The sequence below is a fragment of the Piliocolobus tephrosceles genome, chromosome 8 (genome assembly GCF_002776525.5).
Source record: "Piliocolobus tephrosceles isolate RC106 chromosome 8, ASM277652v3, whole genome shotgun sequence".
NCBI classification, from domain to species: Eukaryota; Metazoa; Chordata; class Mammalia; order Primates; family Cercopithecidae; genus Piliocolobus; species Piliocolobus tephrosceles.
The window spans coordinates 27,408,352-27,431,501 of NC_045441.1; the positions used below are offsets into that span (position 1 = coordinate 27,408,352).

General features: G+C 38.8%; 1 protein-coding gene across 1 annotated transcript in view; it reads right to left on the reverse strand.

Moving 5' to 3' along the window:
* Window positions 1–23,150, reverse strand: part of VPS41 (VPS41 subunit of HOPS complex) — a 192,334-nt gene that overhangs the window by 52,899 nt on the left and 116,285 nt on the right. The window contains exons 10-13 of the mRNA XM_023226348.1: window positions 17,756–17,822; window positions 5,477–5,574; window positions 2,878–3,007; window positions 1,261–1,376 (exon numbers count right to left, since the gene is read on the reverse strand). Coding sequence (XP_023082116.1) covers window positions 1,261–1,376; window positions 2,878–3,007; window positions 5,477–5,574; window positions 17,756–17,822 — 411 coding nt within the window. The remainder of the gene's footprint in view (window positions 1–1,260; window positions 1,377–2,877; window positions 3,008–5,476; window positions 5,575–17,755; window positions 17,823–23,150) is intronic.

The following is a 23,150-nucleotide window of genomic DNA, read 5'->3' on the forward strand; positions in this document are numbered from 1 at the left end:
GATGATTTAAAAAAAAAAAAAAAAAAAGCAGAAAAGGAGGGAGGGAAAATGGGAGAAGGTGGGAGAGAAAAGATATCAAGGTTATAAACACTACAGTTATTATGGTTTAGCATTCTGCACTACACGAATAAAGTTCCATTTTCCCATGGCTTTTGCTTGAAGCACTGGAATTCTTAATACTATGGTTGAATGAACCTCACTGAATTCAAACTCAAAGGCAGTCAACCAAAATGAAGACTTCTCCTACTTCCATTTGAATTCATTTCCTCATTAGGACACTGGAATCACATTTCAGACACAAATCAAAATACAACAAAGTCTCCTAGTCTCCATACATAAAAAGGCAGCTGTCTTCTAAATCTTTATGACACATATTGATAAAGGAGCATTCTCCCTTATGTTTCAATACAAAAGTGAACTATATGCATATGTTTATGTATATCTAAAACTAAGTTTTTGAAAAATCTCTGATTTTAATTTTGGAAAGTTTACAAGTACTACATTAACAGAAATGTGTAAAACATACAATTACTTCTCTGAGAAACTACTGGATTTAAAGTAACATGGTAATAACTGGGTTATGACGTAGCTATCGATACTTGGACTTTAAATGGTTTATAAATGAAAAAAATTCTTTTTCTCAAATCCTTTCAGATGGTTACAAACTTAGCGCAACAAATACGTACACTATTTATTGTTGATGCTGTTTTAAATTAGTATATAAGCCCATCTACATAACATAACTTTGTAGCTATTAAAGTTGAAAAATGGTTTTTTTCTTTTTTTTTTTTTTAAGTGATATTGGGCATTATCTATTCAAATTAATCTAAGCCAAAACTCAATGAAGTGGACAACATCATTCTATCCAAACTGGTAGTTCAAATCATCCTAAGTGAGTAGCAATGTGATAAGCATAAAATAAATGATTTCATTAAATCCAAATAGACACCCCTGAAATACTAGCTCTATTTTAATTTCCTTGAACAAAATAAAAAAATAAAACTTCCAACAGTCTAGATCTAACTCACCTCCTCCTTCCACACCCAACTCCTCCCTCACTTAGCAGTAAAGCCAGTCAATCCATTGCAATCTTTTGGTTCCCTAATTTCTGAAGGGAGTACTGGAAAGTTATTAACTTGCTACATATTTTTGGCTTGGGATACTCTACTTTGACTACATAAAATATTTATTACAAAAATATTTTATCCTTTCTATGCTGTAGATGAGTCAATACTTTCAAAGAAGTAAAATCAAGGGTACTTCATATTTCTTCTTTTCAAGGAGCCAGTCAATGTGATCATCTTGGTCTCGTTCCTTGGCCACTACAACATCTCTTGGACTCACGATGTAAAAAAGTGATTCCCCTTCAGAGTACTCTAAAGGTGAGAAAAGAGAGGAACGACTTGGTGACTCAACAGCAGAAAATCTGGCAATGGTTTCAGAGGACCTGGTTAGGTTACCTAACCCAAGAAGGAACAGAAAATGTGTCTATCTTTGTTGTGTGTTTGGCTCTGTTGGAAGGTAAGTGTGGGAGACAGGGTAAAGAATGACAGAAGCGTATTTCAGTGCTTTTAAAAATATTTAAGTGTAAAAATACTTGATAAAAAAGCAAGGGAGGGAAGGAGAGGGACAGGAAGGGAGGGAATGACATACTAAAAAACTTGAAAAAACATAAAGTGAGTTTAAAATTCTATGTTTAATACATTAACACTCTGACTTCAGCTGAAAAAGTGTTAAAAATTCTCCATGTCTATTGCATATTAGAATTCATCTACTGTATATAAATTTTATTTATGGCCATTTACAGCACTGTTCTATTTTTACAGAACAATTACATCCCACAGTTGGCGATAAATGTTTCCTCCTCCTCAAGGTCAAGGCCACCTAAGGCATAAATGACAGACGCCCAAGCCCTAGGGACATAATCTATCATTTCAGCATGTTGTGCACAATGCCAATCTGAGGGTTTCCTGCAGAATTCAATTATAAAACCTTCTCTGAAGGGTTTCTAAGTGTGCAGCAGAGTTTGCTCTGAGCCAAATACCTACATTGGACACTTTCAGTTGTGAATCACAGTTGCTTTTTGCCAAGTCTAGAATATACTCTTACATTTTTCAACAGATTAGGGTCTTCATATACGAAAGTTAAATATATATAGAATATTTCTTCATTTCCTTTGGCCACAATGAGAACTGAAAATATTCTCAAAAAACGACAACTGTGTTTAAAGCAGTACAGCATTCCTACAAAGCTTAACCGTTCTATTTTAATTAATATAGTTTACAAGGGTATGATAATAGCCAAACACAGACGTCTCTGGTATGACTAAATATTAATGGTTCTCCCTGTATTTATAAGCAGTGACTAAGTATATTCCTCCATCCACTCAACAAATATTGACCGAATACCTAGAATGTGCCAGAAGTCTTTCAGGCTCTGAGCACTCAGTTACAAACAAGAAAGACAAGCTCTCTGCCATCCCAGAGCGAACTTTCCTGACACGTAAAAGGGAAGCCATGCGGCTTGACGTTAAATTATGTGTCACATTAAATAGGACCATGGAGCCATGTGGCTTGACATTAAATTATGTGTCACATTAAATAGGACAATAGAAAAAATACAAGAACAAAAAACAAGGAGTCCAATCCTCCCCCCCGTCCTGGTCTGAACTCTAGTCTTCCCTTTTGGTATAGGAGTTTTGCAAGTTCTGCAACATCTCTGCATCCAAATGTCCTTGTTTTCAGCATATGAGGTCTACCCAGGTATTCTCTTAAGATTTTTTCAGCACCTTAATTTAAATTTCATTTAGTGCAAGTAGGAAGGGGAAAAAAAAAACCACAAAAAAATCATATTAGCCAGATCTTTGATATTTCTTACCTAAATGATAATCTCTACATTCATTCTCCTGAAAGCCTCTGACTGTCAAAGCATCAGAAGAGATCTCTTCGCAAGTCTCAGAAAGTGGCTGGATGATGTCCAGTCTAGGCCTGGCACAGTATTCTCTTTCCTAATGGGGGGAAAAGAGAGAAACATTAATTTAAATTACATTTCTATATGTTACACAAATTAATTCTAGTTAGCCATACATATTAGTTTCTTCTCACACTCCTATGAAGAAATACCCAAGACTGGGTAGTTTATAAAGGAAAGAGGTTTAATTGACTCACAGTTCCGCTTGGCAGGAAAGGCCTCAGGAAACTTACAAACAGAAAACATTCCAAAAATAAAATAGCAACTATAAAAGATCAACTAGTGAAGAAAAACCTATCAGATCTGTGGAGAAATTATAAATTGCTAAACTTGAAACAACTGAAAAAAAGTGGAGAAAACTGAAATATATTTAAAAATTGACCACTGTAACAATAAAAATATCAAAATCAGAATAGCAAAATAAAAAAAATATTTTGAACAAAATAAAAAGAAAATCACTTCACTAGACCATAGAAAAGGCTCTTTTATATGCATAAGAAAAGCATCAGCAATGTGAATCCCCTTTTTTACTTTTGTTCCCTGGCCAAACAGCCCTTGCCTGTGAACTCCCTAAGAGCAGAAATCTGGTTTTGTTGATCTTTGATCCCCAGTGCCCAGCACAATTTCTAACACACATGTGCTTTATCAGTGAATGAAAGAAAAGTAAAATACTGGGAGAACACCTTAATAAATTAAAGTGTATCAAGCAGATTTGGAATAGTACACAACCACTAAACACAATGATGGTGGACAGTTCACAGACATATGCAGGGAGAATGGAATAATGCCCATGGAAACAGGGCAATGCAGAGTAGCATATGACTATCCCTCCAACTACGTGAAAACACGCATGTATGTGAAAGGTATCACGTGGATATCTGGGGGATAACATTTGGGGGATAATACTGAATGATATAAAACAAATTTTATTCAATGTCACTAAACCATCTTTTCAGTATGAAAAAATAAAGGGGGAAGGGGAGCTTACCTCTTTCTTCTTTTTGCCTTAATTTTATGAGTTTATTCTGTGTTTAAGGATTTAAGATGTACTTTAATGTTCTATAACATGAGTTATCTACATATACTGGCACACACATTTTCTAGTTACCTCCAAAACCCTCACTTCTTCTTCTAGAAGAAGTCTATTTTCTATGTGTTCTATGAGGTTGGCCTGTCTTTGGCATTTATTCCCTTCAAATACTCTTTTATTAACAAAGGTTTCCTTTCTTTCTTTGCTCAGCTGTTTATCAGGTGTCTCCTTTTTCATTTTACTGCTTCTTTATTTCTTCCAATCACATTCTCAATCCTTCCTGCATTCCTCCTCAAACAGCACTGTATTTACTCCCCCAGGAGCCACTGCTTTTCTTTATTTTCAAAAAATAAATAAAATAATAGCAAACTGATGTCCTGCAATAGGGCTGGAAGCCAACCCTATTGATTTTAGTAGGTCTGAGTGTTCACTTAAGTCTATAGCATTTTATTGCCTAGCAACATGGGCACCCAGAGCTTCAGGTTACTATAGTGATGGCTTCCTAATGCAAGTGCTTGCTCAGAGAAATGCTCAAGAGCAGCTACCACTTCAAAGCCAGGGCTCCCAGGGTTTTTCTCCCCCATTTTATGTCTTTCCATTTGAAAAAGAAAAAAAAAAAAAGGATACAAACAAGGATAGCCCACTTGCCTACTTACTGTAAAGGACTAGAGAATCAATTACAATTTCTTTTATATACAGCATCCAAAAGAAAATCCTTTACAGTACACTCTCCTTGTTTATGCCTTGAAGCCACCCCTATTCTTGTGCTGGCAGGACCCCTGGACTCTCATAATAAAGACAAGCTCGGAATGGGGCCATCCTTAGCCCTGAAGACAGACTGGGTGTGGATACCCCTCTGCTGGGCAATATATAAGCTTCTTCCAAAGACACGCACAACAAAATTTAGATCATCTGCTGCTTTTTATTAGCCACAGATTTTGATGTACCATTATTTGCACTGATAACTGAGATTTCACAACAATCCATTTCAAAGCCATAATCAAGCTACTTAGAATCACCAGGCCATTGGGAAAGTAAACAAATATGTCTGGACCAACGAAAATAATGAAATGCCCTTTCAGTAATTCCCTCTGACCACAGGGACCCCTGTGGTTGCTGCCGATCAACTTCATTGCTGTCATTTCTGCTAATGCACAGTGTCAGCTTAGTTTCTTCCCCTTTCAGCAAGAGGAATCCTTCATTCCTTTTGACTAATATACCACGAGAGATTGAAAAAAAAGGAAAAAAAAAAAGACTCTTTTTTTCGCTCAGCAATAGGAACAAAGGCAGGCAATGAGTAGAGTTTCCGGAAAGTAAATATGTCAGGTCTAAAGGGTAATCTCTGTCAACCTTATTTTATAGGTCAGAAAGTTCTGCTCAGATTATAACGTAGGCCACTGATGAACAACCTGATCTGGGTGTAATGCTAAAGAAGTGAACCCCCACATGCTTTTGCATTGGGGAGAAAATAATTACCGTTTTTTCTGAAATCTCCTTTACATAGGAAAGTACAACAAGCTGATCACAGAGAGGTGCAAGTCCGCTGATGTAGAATTCAGTTTCAAACTGAGACACTGCAAACAAAAGGGATACAGGAGCCATCATTAACAGGAGCAAACAGCAGCAGGCATCTGGAGGGACACACTAACTGGGAATGCTAGTGGACCCCTTTTTAAAAGCTAACATAAAGGGGACACCGTTGAACATACTTTGATGACTCAGCACTGCAAGTGCTTCACCATGATCAGTCCTGGAAAAGAATATGTGGAAAAGTAAACTTGCAAATTCCCATCACAAACAAAAATGAATCCAACAATAACAAGCAGCATGAATGGTCAAGGGTGACACTGTGCTCAGGTGGTTTAAAATGACACAGACGACAGGAAGACACTTTGAAACCCATAGAAAGAAATGGAAACCATTATTAGTAACAGTAATACTTTTTTTTTAATTCCTGAGTTTTTTTTCTCAATTGGGCCATTACAGTAGTACAAAGGTCACAAAGAATGTTATCTGTAATTATAAAACACTATTTTGGAGAACAGGGATATTATTTAAAGAACCTGAAGTAAAAAAAAGATGCATAAATACAGATTATGATGAAATGTCACTATTTCTTAAGTGAAATAAAGGTTAGAGAAAAATAAGAAACTTCTCTTTCCTTTTAAAAAATAGCCCTTTTAAAATCTACAAGACATATTGCATCACTTAAGAGGCACATGACTTTAATTGCACTGGACCCCAAAGATCTGACAGAAAGCTTAGAAGTACACATATTATTATTATATGATTCTAATTACTAACTGCTATAAAACATAAAAGATCATTGTTTTAAGAGACTGAGTTTGGAAGTGGCTTGTTTCAGGCAGAATCTAACTGATACAGCGGTGGTATTACAGAGATCCTTCCAGAAACCATACTTTACACTTAACAGATTCATTTGGGAGTAAACTCTCATTCGGACCCACCACATTTTCTAAGAGTTTCTTCATTCAGATCATCTCCACGGTTCTGTGGTATTAGCTGCAGATTTAGTTAATTTCCACACTCTTTTCCCAATTAGGGGACCTCAGTGTATCATACTGGAACCAATATTGAATGCTGAATAAGGAAATTTGGGTTGTAACTTCTACTAAATTGAACTTGAACAAGTCATTTTAACTTTTCCCATCTATAAGAGAAAGGAATGACAGTAGAAATAAAATCCATAATGGAGATGAAACACTGAACTTTCCTTTGTCCTCCTCTTTGTTTCCCTTACAGATCACTTAGTGTTCCTTGTCTTTGCTGACCTTTAATGATCCTCCTTACACAGCTGTTATCACAATTTCATGTTTGCACCAAAATAAAATTGTGGATGACCAAAAAGATATAATAGTTAGCAACATCAATTTACAAGAAAATAATATTTTGTCTGCCTTGTCCTCAATTAAAGTACCATACAATGGAAGTCCAAGGGCAGGTGCTCTGGTCCCAGTTCTGCCACGAACACATTTTTTCCTTAATCTCTGTGGGCTTGAACCGAATGTGTTTATCCAAGTACTTAAGAATAGTTTTGGTAAAGTGGTAATGTGATAAATGTTCACAAAAGAGCTTATATGGAGAGCCATCTCAACCTCCACCACATGTGCAGACAGTGTTTCTAGCACAACCAGGCTGGGGAAGGCTCTAGAGAAGCTCAAAGTGCTGTGTATGCATGTGGGCAGTGAAGCAGGGCGCAGGGGAGAGCTGGAATGTACAGATGATATTAAACAGTATGGGGCCACACAGGACCCAGTGATGAAAGAGATGGCAGCTTCACATTTTGGAAGACATACGGCGTATTAACAAGAGGTTTTGGTTGTCATTACTCCTGAGGTTACTAATCTCTGGACTTGTGCTCTGTTTTACTAAATCACATTCCATTTTTGAAATGCTACACATATAGTTCCCTTACCAGCATCTTGGGTGAAGTGTAGAAAATCAGAGATTCTCACAGGAATCACAGGCTTTGCTGTGCTTGTCTGCCATAGACACACAAGGGAAAACATCTCCTAATCACTAAAGAAGTGGTGGGAGAAGGAGGTATTCTCCCCACTTGGGATGCCAAACAGGCTGCCTAGTCTCACTGACAGACACTGTCAGTATTTCTCCTAAAGGTAACCAAATATACATCAAAGGCCTTGGTTTTTGAGGATGAGCTCCAAGATACAGAACAGAGAAGCTACGGAAAGTCGTACCCAAATCTTTCTTCCTCTACATCCCAACTCCCCAGTCCACAATAAGTTGTATGAATAAGATAGAAAATTTCCTGTTCTCTAACTAAGAACATGATAGAAACTCCAGTGTGTTCTAAAACAAAACAAAGAAAAACTGCAGATCACATATCTATTTCACGTCTCAATTCCAGGTGTTGTAATAAATGCTTACTTGTTAAGTACTAAACCTTGCCAAATTTTGCTAATTGAGAATAATTTGGACATGGACTATATGCACTGGCTAAATTACAAGCTGACAAAAATGCTATTTATAAAGAAAAGATGTGGTAGATGAAAATAATATTGTCAAGACTTCCAGATGCACAGGTAAGCAAGTAATCAACATTTGGATAAAACTGAAACTAAATTATCTTTCTTTTTGTTAAAGTAATTCCCTAATACCAATACAAATCTCTTATAGAAAACAAAATTGCAATTATAGTAATACTCAGCATGATTCTCAAATTAAGAATTCCAAAATAATGTCCATTTATCTGGTTTTGAGTACTCTCCCACTCAGCAATTCGTCTCCATTAATACCCACTAGTAATGATATCATGTAAAAAAGAACTCAATCCTAACGTGAGCTGCTGATTTAGGGAAATGTCTGCAGCTATTCTGCCACAAAGTAAGACATTTTAGAATAAATCGTGGTGTATTGTTTTTCCATTAGTCTTTACTAATGCAGCAAAACATAATTGCTTTTAGATTTAACAAGATTCTGTTTATTTTTTACATTAATGCTGAGTCACAGAAGGGCTGGCTGCAGACAGTGGTGTCAAAATGAGCACGAAGGTATAAGGAATATTCTTCATACAGATTTAGAGAAAAAAATGTTGAATGACAATAGGAATTCTTGTAAAAATACACAGAAAATATGTAAAAGCTATGGACTGACTTTGTAAAATATATTCAAGTAATTACAGACTTCATATTTCGAATTTTCAGCCAACGAATGGAAGTTTCAGTTTATTTGCTTTCACTAAAATTCTATTCTATTCCACATAAAAATGACTCTATTATTTAAATGAAAGTATTTTGTTCTCCTAAAGGAGACTCAATTTGAATACAGGTGGCTGTCAGGTCTAATACTACAGAAGCTCATTTTTAATCTGATTATCTGGAAAAGATAAATCACAAAGAAATAAACATAAATTCTGCTAGAGAGGAAATATATGAAAACAGGAAGCAAAAGCTGGGGAGGGTTTTTTGTTTTGTTTTGTAGTGAAAAATGCAGGCAGAGTTCCTAAAGGTAGCCACAAAAGACAGTGGCTTTACTTCAGATCAGGGTCATCTAGAAAGCCAGCTGAGGCTCGGCTCGCAGGCCCTGCGAAGAGTGTGCTATGTTCACCTAGATGATGGCCTTACACTACAGTGGGCATGACAGCTGAGGCACAGCCTTCCTCCTCCTGATGGAGGTGGAAGGACTTTTGCATTCTGCTTTACTCAGGAGAATAAAGCACTCCTAGACATGCTAGCAATAACTCAAGAAAAAAGACAGAGATTCTAGTAGAGTAAGAAAGAGAGTTTCAAAAGGACTATATTCACAAGAAAATTCTATTCAGCAAGGTCTTCTAGATCCAGAATGAGGATGAGATAAATACGATTCTATATGCAGTCCTCATCCAAAAGGGAGGCTAGAGTTCTTGATCAGCTGCCCCGTGGAAATATAATGTGGGTCAAAACACGTATGACATATGCAATTTAAAATTTCCCAGTCACCACACATAGCTTGGATGTGTGTCCCGGCCCAAATCTCATGTTGAACTGTAATCCCCAGCGTCGGAGGAGGGGCCTGGTGGGAGGTGATTAGATCACGGGAATGCATTTCACATGAATGGTCATTTCTCATGAATGTTTTAGCACAATCCTCTTGGTACTGTCCCTCATGACACTAAGTTCTCACAAGATCTGGTGGTTTAAAAGTGTGTGGTGTCAGGCCGGGCGTGGTGGCTCAAGCCTGTAATCCCAGCACTTTGGGAGGCCGAGACGGGCGGATCACGAGGTCAGGAGACCGAGACCATCCTGGCTAACACGGTGAAACCCCGTCTCTACCAAAAATACAAAAAATTACCCGGGCGTGGTGGCGGCGCCTGTAGTCCCAGCTACTCAGGAGGCTGACACAGGAGAAACCTGGGAGGCGGAGCTTGCAGTGAGCTGAGATCCAGCCACTGCACTCCAGCCTGGGCGACAGAGCGAGACTCCGTCTCAAAAAAAAAAAAAAGTGTGTGGTGTCTACCCCTGCCTCTTGCTCCTGCCCTTGCCATGTGAGGTGCCTTCTCCCACTTTGTCTTCCACCATGATTTAAGTTTCCTGAGGCCTCTCCAGAAGTCAAGCAGATGCCAGCATCATGCTTACTGTACAGCCTGCAGGACCGTGAGAATTAAACCTCTTTTCTTTATAAATTACCCAGTCTCAGGAATTTCTTTATAGGAACGCAAGAATGGACTAATACACCACGATAAAGAGTTCAAAAAAGAGGTGAAATTTTAATAATACATAACATACCTAAAATATTATTTCAATGTAATAATATAAAAAGTGATTAATGAGATACTTTACTTTTTATTTCTAGACTGTCTTTGGAATTCTGTATGTAGCACAAATCAATCCACAGTAGCCATACCACAAAGACTTAATGGCTACAGTGGCTAATGGTTACCACGTTTGACAGTACAGATCTAGACGCCCAAGTTTTCCTCTTTGTCTTTAAAGTCCAGTAATTTCATTAGAACGTATCTTGGTGATGCTCTTTGTGGGTCACTATTTTCAGATACAGAGTGTGCTGTTTTAATTTATAATTTCAACTTCTGTTTCTTTGCATTTTCATGAAATTTTTCTTGACATTTTCTATAGCATTTGTCCCATTCTCTCATTTTTTCCTCAGGGACTCTTTATTGGTAGGCTGAATCATCTTTGCCTGTCTTCAGGATTTATCACTTAACCTTAAATCTTTTTGTTCTTATTGCTTCGTGATTTTTACAATTTTCCTCCTGCTCCCCTTCTATTCCTCTTACCAACATTATCTTTGTGTCTATTTGTTCTTGTCTTCCTTCAGGTTCAGTCTTCAATTCTGAAATGAGCTTTTATTTATAAATTCTTCCTGAAGCCTGCCACCTAATTTGAGATTTTCAAATTCTGATTTCATACATCACTTTTTAAAGATGTCTTGTAGCTCCTTCTGAAACAGGAAATTACAGTTGTAATCTATTGTGTAGGTGTGTCTTTCTGGTATGTCTGCTTCTTATTCACTTTTTCTTAAAACTTATTATGGATTTGACCTTGCTTGCTTTTTAGGTGAAATGACTATTATTGAACTCTTAGAGCTCCCTCTTCTGCTGTTTCCATTTGGTCTGAAAAATATGGCAGCTTGCTTTCTGAGATGTCCTGGCTCAGCTCCTCCTGGGTGTTATCTGGACCTGTTTCTTTTGTTTCCATTGTCCCTGTCTCCTTCAGGCTTTCTTCTGCTCCCAGCAGTGTCTCCTCAGTGGAGAGAGGAGGCCTGGCTGCTCCACAGTGTGAGTTCCCAGGGGTAGCTGGGTTGCCTAGCCTCTCACACCTAACTGCAGGTCCTGGACCCACTGTTCTCAGAGCAGCCTGTTGGCCTTTCCATGAATGCCAACTGGCTATCTTAGAGTTCCCCTGGCCTCAAGTCTGCTAGACAGCCACTTGCTCCCCTCTGATTTCTCTCACAGAGATGCTGATACCACCCCGCAGCTATCAGTGTTTTATTTTCCCATAAATTTGTGTCTTGGGGCTCTTAGGACTACCTTTGTCACTAAGTTTTGTTGTAAATGTTGTCTGTGGGGTTTTGGTTCTGTGACCAAGTTGTTCTGCTTTTATAGGAGGACTCAGGTAGTTGAAAAATTATGTTGCCACTGCCACCACATTCCCAGAATCTTCTAAACACAAAATTTTCACATATTGGTGTTATACATGTTTTATACATCAACCTTACATTGCCCAGGGCAATGGAATCAGCAGGAGAGTCACAAATAGATCAACAGTGTCTGGCCCTCGATAGCTTACACACTATCAGTTTCAGAATGAATGCCATAGGATTAGTATAAAAATTAATATGGAAGAACTTTCTCATACCTTGGGTCTAATAATCTCTAAGGTTACAACTTAATTCAATGAAGAGTGACTGAGGCTGGGTGCAGTGGCTCAGACCTATAATCCCAGCACTTTGGGAGGCCGAGGCGGACAGATCACTTGAGGTCAGGAGTTCGAGACCAGCCTGGCCACCATGGTAAAACGCTGTCTCTACTAAAAATACAAAAATTAGCTGGGAGTGGTGACATGCACCTGTAGCCCCAGCTACTTGGGAGGTTGAGGTAGGAGAATCACTTGAACCTGCGAGCACCCAGGAGACAGAGGCTATAGTAAACCGAGATCCTGCCACTGCACACTAGCCTGGGTGACAGAGCAAGACTCTGCCTCAGAAAAAAAAAAGAGTAACTGAGTACCAATTACACATGAGACACTCTTCTAGATGCATCAAGATGACTAAGACCTGACCCTGACTTAAAGGAGATTGTGAGTCTGCATATTTAAAGAAGTAATTAGGCCAGGTACGGAGGCTCACATTTGTAATCCCAGCACTTTGGGAGGCCAAGACAGGTGGATCATGAGGTCAGGAGTTCAAGACCAGCTTGGCCAATATAGTGAAACGCTGTCTCTACTAAAAATACAAAAATTAGCCAGGTGTGGTGGCAGGCGCCTGTAATCCCAGCTACTTGGGAGGCTGAGGCAGAGAACTGCTTGAACCTGGGAGGCGGAAGTTGCAGTGAGCTGAGATCGCACCACTGCACTCCAGCCTAGGCAACAGAGCAAAACTCCGTCTCAAAAAAAAAAAAGAGATAATTAAAATACCACATGCTATGAGAAAAACAGGAACAGGTGTTAAACAAAAAATAGTACAGTGCAGGAAAATTTAGCTTCTGAGGAGGTACAGATGAGGGTGGAAACAGCAGCAATAATTATGACCATAAGCCCTTTAAGCCAGAAATGGTGTGCGTAACATGAGAGAAAACAACCTCTTTGTTTCATTAAAAAAAAAAAAAAAAAAAATTGCTTAAAACTCTAATGGATATTAGATTATAAAGGATAAAAATCAAAATTTTGTTTAAAGAAAAAACCATCCTCCAATAATTACCAACTAGTTTATCTCACTTCTTATCTGTGTATTCAGACCTATGAGACAACATTAAATCAATATTCTTATTACTTGTACCTGTCATATATGTTTATAGATTTTACTGAAAAATGCAATTATAAAAGGTATCAATCTCCTCAGAATCATTCAGTAAGCCCTTATTTATATCTTCCCCAAATTTTCTTTCAATTACTTTTATAAAACAGAATTTTCATTTTTCTCACTGTAACTAAATATAATACAAATATTAATAATAGCTCCCATTTAATGAACATTACTATGCTGTGAGGCAGTATCCTAAATATCGCTTTTCACCACAACAACCCCATGGTTATTTTAGAGAGGCAAGGAAGCTCAGAGGGGTTAAGTAATTTGACTAAAGTCATTTAAGTGGAAGGTAAGAGAAGTAGGAATCTGAAGTCTTCTTTTTCCCAACTATAAGTCACATGAGAAAATATAAGTCAGGGTCGGGTATGGTGGCTCACGCCTGTAATCCCAGCACTTTGGGAGGCCAAGGTGGGAGGATTTCTTAAGCCCAATTCGATAACAGCCTGGGCAACCTAGGGAGACCATATCTTTACAAAAAATTAAAAAATTAGCCAGGCGTGGTAGTGCACGCCTGTAGTCCCAGCTACTTAGAAGGCTGAGGTGGGAGGATCGCTTTGGCCCAGGAGGTTGAGGTTGCAGTAAGGCATGATTATTCCACTGCACTAAAGCCTGGGCAAAGAGCAAGACCCTATACCAAAAGGAGGGGGAGAGGGAGGGGGAGCAGGAAGGCGGGAAGAGGAGCGGGAAAGGGAAGGGGAAAGGTGGGGGGAAGGGGAAGAATATAAGAATTCAGAGATGCTTAGATTCAAAGCACACTGCAGTTGGCAAGAACAGAAGTGGGGGCTCTCTGGTGATTCTGCTGCACACAGTCAGGGTGCCCCAGGCCCTCTCTTGAATTTGTAGTACTACTGCGAGGGCTAAAGCTCTGCGGTACACAGAACTTGCACTGCCTTTTCCCCCCCATTTCTTATCCCCTTATTGGTCCCCAAATGTCCATTAGCTAAATGTTACCCAGATTTCTTTATTGAAGTTAAATAAGGTGACATCCCACAGATCTTGGCTTCTGTGATTCTTAAAGAAATAAACAAAAAAGTGTGTCAAGCAATTTATAAATAAGAACAAATACCTTTCATTGTCTTATATTCATTTATGAAAACACATTGAGGGCCCTTTACGATAGGTAGTGTCTTGTTCCCAAGAGATTCTGGCCCCTTAGTCACCAGATATATTAGTATTTTATAATCAACTGGATGTAATGCCCACAGACTTTTCAATAAGTTCGGACATTCTGTCAGTATGACCACTTATCACTGAAAATACATTTGGAAATCACAGCACTTCAACAGCTTCAGGGCTGTGCTACGAAGCAGACACATTAAAGTGAAACTGACTTTACAATGCTTTACATCAGCAAATTATGGAGAAGACCCGATACATGAAGTGAAATTGAAAAGCATGGTTAATGGACAAAACAACAAAAACATTCAAATTCCATTCCTGACAACAAAAACCTGAGTCTATGGTACTGAGTGGGGAAAGAGTTGTTACATCCCTCCCAAAAGAAGGAATAGATGAACAGATATGTAATAAAGTAAATATAGTAAAATCTTAACTGCAGAATCTTAGAGGTTCTATTCACTACAAAGGTCTTTAAGGAAAGTTTCATAATAAAATGTTAGAAAAAAATTCAATACAGAAGAATTAATATATTACAGAGATTTATGCTGAACTATCTATAACAGAACAGAAAACCATACATACCTAGACCCTCAAGTAAAAACACCTTGAAGAATGCCAGTTGTCATCATTTCTATTGAGACTCACACTAAGAGATGAAACCACATCACTCCTGGGCACACACACGAAAAGATCCCACTACTGTAACCCATATAGCTGAATCAAAATGATAACAGGTGGATAAAGAGAGATACTTAGATCCAGGAAAGAATTATCTCACAACTCTCCTCCACTATGAAAACAGATCTTCAATGTTCAGGTCATTGTTTTTTCAATCAATTAAGAGACTGAAAAAAGACTGATGTGCTAAATTCTAAGACCACAGTATATGATCAACTGAAGATACAGACAATACTGAAAGTAAAAAAGATTTCCCTTCTTTTCTCTTCCCTTTCTTCCTGGCTTGTCATTCGATATAGATTCTCATACAGTTGTTTAATCTCAATTATTAAACAAAATTCCATATGAAATTAAGACCAAGAAGTCAATCATTAATTCCTTGCACGTAAGTCAACTGCCCCTGGCAGAAAACTCCCAGAAAATGACAACAAACATTGGCTTCATTTCCCAACATCATGATGTCAGCTCTCCAATTACCATACCTCAGAGATCATGGAAGACTTTGGTGAAAAGTACTAGAGGGTAGGGAGTCCTGTGAGAATACAAGAGTTGCAAGTGAAGTAAAAACATGGATGCCAGGCACAAACCACAATCTATTTTTAACAGTGCAATCTGAAAGAAAACATAATGTACCAAAAGCCCTATGTATAGAGAATCTCTTCATGTGTTGGTGATTGGCCAAGAAGCTTAATCTTCATTATGTTATTCTTATTTTTCATTTAACAGAATAAATCAATAGCCTATGTGAAGAGGAATAACTTTTGTGCTATTTTTGAGAGTCTGAGTTGTAAGTGAAAGAGTTACAAACATTTGGTTTCTAAGAAATGTACAGCCATACATATTTCTTTAACCTTAATGCCATTTTCACCTCATTTACCAAAGAACAGTGGTTCACACTATTCAGGGCTAAAGGAAATTGTAATCCAGACCTCCTAATATTTCCCTTTCTGTTATCCTACTCAAAGACTCTTATCCAAACCATTTGCCTCCTGCTGTGGAAATGGCTTATATTCTCAAAGGTTTACTCTTAGGAGGGGAAAAAGTGGTACTTAACCATTAACCATAGTAGTAAAATGTCAGTAATGTGATACCGTTAGTACCCACATATGGTCTATTTCACGTAAGTTACAGTAGGGATAAACCACACTGCAATAATGTGATCCCAGGGTTCTAGGCTGATAGGGCCACCATTGAGCCAGCTATCAGCAGTCACAGAGTTGGGATGGAAGTCTGCATGGTGATAATAACCATCATGGTTTAGTGAGCATCTACTGTGTGCCAAGTACCATGTTAGGCACATTTCTTATGCCATGTCTAATTCCCACAACCATCCTGAAAGACAGATATTATCACCTCCATTTAACACGTGAGAAAAGGATGGTCAAGAAGGTTAAGTAACCTCATCAAGGTCACACACTTCAGCAAACTTCCTTGCCTCCCTGGAAGCTTTCTGGTGGTTCTGTAGAGTTAGATTCTACCCAATTTTAACGCTATAGTAGTAAGATCTTGGACAAGTCATTTACCTCCTGAGCCTCAATTTCTTCATCTATAGAATAAAAAGCAAACTACCTGCACTTCAAGAGTTCCTGTAAGGATAAAGTGAGTTACTGCAGTTTATGTACACAGCACAATGCCCTCCACCTAGCATATAATCACTAAGTATCAACTAAGGAAAGAAGATGACAATTGCCACATTTTTATACCTCTCTGGCAATTTAAAATATCCAAATACCAATCTCTCAGGGACATTGCGTTGAGATGTTGAGATGCTTTTGTTTTTATTTTCTGGTAGGCAAGGAAAGAAGAAAAAGATATTGAAACAATTATCTATATAATCTAGTTACAAGTCTTGTCTCTTATCTTGGTCCTCAGTTTTTTTCAGCACTACTACATTCTTCATATACCTACGCTGCACAATCTGAACTATGTATTTATCCTCCTAAAATTAAAAAAAAAACGATTAAAATTCTACTGCCAACTTCTGACTTCAAGTACAAAATGGCCCAGATTTAAATGTTATAACTACATTAGCCATGTGGGTAATGTATGTCTTTCTGTTTACAAAAATATAGTCATGTGCAAATAATTTATTTCAACTTCACCTTGGCAGAATAACCCATCAAATTTATATTACCCATCCACCAAGCAAATGGGCAAATGAACTTTTCAGCTGACTTACAATATGGCAATTTTTTTCCTCAGAATAATTTTTTCAAACTAAATTATAAAAGTCATGGTATATCATCCAGGGCATACTTCTCCTGAACAGCTGTTTACCAGAGTCACTGATTCATTCAACTCAATATTATTAAGCATCTTCTACGTGCAAGTATTGTGCCAGGTCCTCAGATACAAACGGTGAGTGAAAACAGACCCTGTGTGTGCCCACAAGGAGGTGACAATCTGGTAGAAAAGACAGAAATGCATTGAATAATTACAGGATCACTGGCACCCATGACAAGTGCTAGGAAGGGGAGGAGGCCTGCAGTATTATAGTGCCTAAAATGGGAAGACTTGACTCAGTCAGGGAGGTCCAGTGGCTTTCCCAGGAAAGCAACACTCAAGCCGAAGAATGTGCTAGACAAGGGGAAAGAGAGGCAAGGACAGGTGAAAGGTCAGTGTGGCTGCAGCACAGAGACCAAGGAGAAGCTTGGCGTAAGCTACAGCTAGAGAGGCGGGTAGGGGCCAACACAGATCTCTGTGATCCACTGAGGAGCTCCACCTGCACCCTGTGAATGATGTGGAGGAACTGAAGGATGATGACAAGATCTGATCTGTATTTTGACAGCAGAGGGGAGAGTAGATGAGAGTAATTCACAGTGGAAGAAGATAAACCAGTTAGGAGGCTGCTGCAGGGGTCCAGGCAAAAGACTATGGCAGTCTGGGTGAGATTAATGAAGATGAAAATTTTGAATTAAGTTTTACATCCACAGAAGGCAAGTGTTAGAGCCATACCTATTTCAACATATCGACTTGGCAAATCCCTCATTTCACTGGCATGCCGTTCCTTCACTGAGCATATCTGGAAAACAAGTTCGCAGGTTATTTTATTCATTTGATGGAAAATTCTTCATAACATTTTATTCAGTATATGGTATCTTTGTTAAATTAACCATGTAGCACTGCAGATGGAGTCCCCCCCTACGACTACCCTATGACTTAAACGACAGAAATTAATGTAAATGACAAATAGCAATCACTATTTATATTCACCACCATTATTCCTCAGTAAAGCCTTATTCACATAAGTTCGGCTTCCCTGGTGAGACTGAACCTGAAGTCAAGTACTAACCCAAGTACAACTTCTGTCTGTGATCAGGGTTTTTTCCTTTTTCTTTTACATAGTGTTCTTTTATAGCTGCTACCATAACTGTAACTATAATATGGAAAATTCTAAAATATGGAAAAACTCAAAGGGGAAAACAAACATTAGTCATTGTCCCAGCACAAAGAGAACACCATTAATAATCTTCTTTTTTATGAAAGCTACTTTTATTAACCTAACAATTTAATACAAATAATTCGGTATGTTATTTAAAGATTCTCCTACAACATAATTCTGTAAAGTCTTTATAATACAGCGGGTCCTCCACATCCTTGGGTTTTGTATCCATGAATTCTACCTTCACGGACTTAACTAAACAAGGATCAGAAATATTCAGGAAAAAAAAAAAATGCCACAAAATTCCAAAAAGCAAAACTTGACCAGTTGCTGCACACCAACTACTTCATTAGGTCCATGCAAATGCAGTGGCGTGTAGGCACTCTATCAGGTGTTATAAGTAATCTACAGATGATTTAAAGTATACAGGAGGATGTGCATAGCTTATATGCAAACACTACATCATTTTATATATGCAAATATTACATCATTTATATAAGCATCAGAGGAGCCCAGGATCCACAGGGGTCCTGGAACCAATTCTCCCACAGATACTGAGGGATGACTACATTTTATTACATGAATGTACTACACTTAATCAACCCCCTTTGGGGGCATAGTTTTTTTGTTTTTATATCTATTGTAAGCAATAGTGCAATCAACATACTTATATATAAAACTTTAGGACTTTTGTTTCCTTAGGATAAATTCCTAGAAGTTGAATTGATACCAATGGGTATATACACTTTTGTAAGGTTTTGTTTTTTAATATACGTAGTATAATGTGTTGCTGCCCAGCAACACTGCAGCAACGCAGTAAATGCAGAGTGCTCACTTTCCCTGATGCAGGGCTTGAACCCATGGCTACAGAGGTAGAAGCCTCCACATAGAAGTAACCGGCTGTCTTCTTCCTTGATTGCTTTCTGCCATTTGTCTCTTGTCCGTTTCATATAATTTCCTGTCCGCTCTCCAATTTTCTTCCCTTCTGGTAGACTTTTGAGTTTATAAGTGATCCACTCTTCACACTTACTAGGGAACTATTAAATCATCTAATGGCACATTCCACAATGCCAGATGGACAACTGTTTTAATGTGCTGATACAAGTACATGAGGAACAGTCTTTCAAGTGGTTTGAAGTATAATAAAAAAGCAAATGTAACAGCAATATTAGTGAACACTTTTGGGGCACTTACTGGCACCGCTCCTGAGTTAAGCCCTTTGTGAAATAGATATCAATATTTTCTTAAGATTATGGTGCAGCGGGGGAGACACAAAAATAAGGCACTTTACTGAAGTGTGACGGGGAAGTACAGAGCAGGGGCATCTCCTGCTAGGGCAGGAAGACTTCCTGGAAGAAGTGACATGGTAAGTTGAAGCAGGAGAGACAGCACAAGAGAACAGGGTGATGTGACAGCGTAGGGCCTTCAACTGGAAGTTCAATCAGACAGAAATGGAGGGCATGGGGGAAGAAGGGGACAGAGCTGAGGCTGGAGAGGAATGGAGAGGCAGATCACGCAGAACCTTGGAAGTCACGCTTATGATCAATCATCCTATGGGCTAGGAGGGGACTGACCTCATCTGACCTGCACTTAGATTATTCTAACTACACTGTTTAGCACAGGTTTAGTTGGGGCAAAACCAGCACCAAAAAGACTTGACAGGAAGATGAAGTGCAGAGATTTGAGGGACACTGATAGAACTGGAGGGCTGACAGTCTTCCAACACTCAGACACCCCTGAAAGACAACGTTATTATGTCTAATCTCGAGATAAGGACACTGAAGCTCTGTGAGTGATGCCAGACTGCCTGGTCAGAGTTGGAATTCACACCAAGGCCTCACTGGTATCTCGTTGGCCATGCCACAACTTGAGAACAAGGATGCATTGCACTACTGGTAGCTGGGCATGGCTCTACTGTACTCCTCAGCTCCGCAGTCTGGGCTCACCCAGCACCTGTCTCATAGGTAGAAAGTGGCAGGTAAAGGTGGGTGAATAGGTAAGTGCTGCCCTAAGCTCTTGTCCTGCATAAGCACAAATCAATGATTATAAGAGCCCTTTACCATTGACAGGTGGGTTCTTGCCCATGAACTCTAATCTGCTTCCTCCAACTGTCTCCTCCATTTCTCCACATGGGTGGATAACAGGCATCTCTCAAGTAGACACACCTAAAATCAACTCTTGCCTTTTTCACTCTAAACATGCTCTATCAATAGTCTTTCCCATTTCAGCAAAAGGTAGCTTCACCTTCCAGTATGTTAGGTGACTGTGATCTCACACTCCACATGCAACTGTCAACAAATACTGTAGAGTCTACCATCAAAATATATCCAGGATCTGGTCATTTCTTACCAGCTGCATTACACTGACCCAAGACAACATTATTTTTTACGGAGATGACTGCAGTAGCCTAACTGGTCTCCCCTCTTGGCTGCCCCTTTGCTATTTAGCTCCACACAGCAACCAGAGATCCTTCTAAAACACAAGTTAGATCACTTAGCTGACTCCACAACAGCTCAAAGCCTTGTGTTGGCTTCCTATCTCACTCAAATTAAAAGCCAAAGACTTCTCAAGGGCCCCTAGGCTCCAATATCATTTGCTCCTCCACCCTATCCTCCCCCACCCTCACTTACATCCCTCTCCTCCACACCTGCTCCACTCACTCTGACACAAATAGCTTCCTTGCTATTCCTCAAAAGCACACCAATCACACTCCTGCTTCAAGAATTTTTGCACTCCTGCTCCTTCTGCTAACACCTCCTACCCCAGGCCCCCATAGAGCTGCATAACTTTTATCTCCAGATCTCTGACCAAACGACATATTAGTTATTGAACAGGCCATCCCTGGACCACCCTATAGTAAACGGTACCTACCCCAATCCCTTTTCCTATTATCCTGTTAAAATGTCCTCCTTTTTATTTGTCACCTTCAACATGCTATACTTACTTGTTTTTGTCTACCTTCCTCACTAGATCATAAATTTCCCAAGGGAAGGAACTTACTCATTTGTCTATTCGTGTTCTGCAACACTAGAACACTGCCTGGCACACTGCAGGCACCTGGTAAATGTTTGTTGGGCAAATGAATGAACGAAGTAAATGGTAAGCTCCAATTGCACACTTTATTATACTGTTTCTGGTCGCTTCTCCTCAACAAGATTGCTGTCTCTCTGAAGAAAGACCATGTCCTTATCTCCTCTTCCTTCAACAGAACTCACTAAGAGTCTACACTGAGAAGTGCTCAACATGTAGAACTGAGTTTGAAGAAAAGGAACCTCCAATAAAATGAAATATTTGACATAAAAACTGTATAGAAGCTGGATCTTAACTTAGGCATAGAGAAAGGGTATTTGTTTCCCATGGCTGCTATAACAGACTGCCACACTTGGTGGTTTAAAACAACAGAGATGTATTCTCTTACAGTTCTGCAGGCTAGAAGTCTGAAATCAGGTTCACTGGGCTAAAATCAAGGTGTTGGCAGGGCTGTACTTCCTCTGGAGGCTCTAGGGGACAATCTGCTGTCTCCTCCAGCTTTCTGGTGGCTGCCAGCATTCACTGGCCACCTCACTCCAATTTCTGCCTCCACAGTGGTACTGCCTTCTCCTCCTCTCTTCCACGTTAGCATCTCCCTCTGCCTTCCTCTCATAAAGATAAACGTGATTGCATTTAGGGCCCACCCAGATAATGTAGGTTAATCCCCATCTCAAGATCCTTAACTTAATCATATCTTTTGCTAAATAAAGTAATATTTACCTTTTTGTCATATAAAGAAATATTTGCCTTTTTGTCATATAAAGAAACATTTACAGGTTCTAGGAATTAAGGCCTGCTATCCTTGGGGCCATCATTCAGCACACCAGAGAAAGAATTTCTGGTAGTAATGAGTGAACTTGTTACATATTCCTATAGGCTAATTTTCCTTGTCTTTCACCATAAGAAAAGAAAATCAGAACTTTAACAAGCTACCTGGTCCATTTAAGGGATTTTTAAAATACTAAGAATATAAATTTATCGGATGAGTAACCACACACACGGGACAGGGAGCCCACAGGGAATCACTTTTTCCATCCTACGCTATAGGCATAGTTTCCTTCCTGTTACCCTAAATATAAATCAGGTTGTGTTCATTTAACACATGAAGAAAAGAGAACCTGAATGATAACAAAATAAGGGCTGGGAAGGCCAGAAGTGTAACAATGTTTGTCTTGCTAATAACAGTCATTCCATTAATAATTTTTCCACTTTCCCTTTCCAGAGAAGAGTAAATTTTAAACAGCCATGTCCCCTTCATGACATTTCTAGAACTTTATATAATAGTGACAGCTAACATTTATTAAGCAATTACAATACATCAGATTCTATGCAAAAGTCTTTACGTGCATTAGCTCACTTCTTTCTCCCCAAAACTTGTAATGTGAAAACAATTAGCACTACCATTTTGTGGATGAGGACAGTAAGGCTCACAGAGGATCACAAAGGAAAATGGAGAAGCTGGACTTGATCCCAGGTCTGTCTGGCCTCAAAGCCTGAGCTTTTCCATGAGACTATTGCTGGGATACTCTCTCATGCCATTTTTACACTTCCGCTAATTTTTAGTTTATTTTGTTTGAATTTAGCTATTTTTTTAAAGAGAAATAACTTTTGGCACTGAAGTATCTAATATAACAGAAGCACTAGTAGGCATAAAATAAATGTGAATGAGCTTTGGGCCCCCTTTTGCAGAGCAGCTAAATTTCATTTACCCAGGCACATAAGGGTCATATAATTAAACTTCAGAAAATATTCCCAAATCTTATTATTGATGATAAGTCTGGGCCTCTACTCCATCAAATTATCACCAAACAGCAGGATGATTTAATTTTAACCTTCTCTCTCCACTATCAATAACTCTAATGAAGAAGTGAAGGGTCAAAGCTAAGGGAAAATGGAAAGAATAATAAAGAGAAGAAAACCTGACTAAACAACAAAACG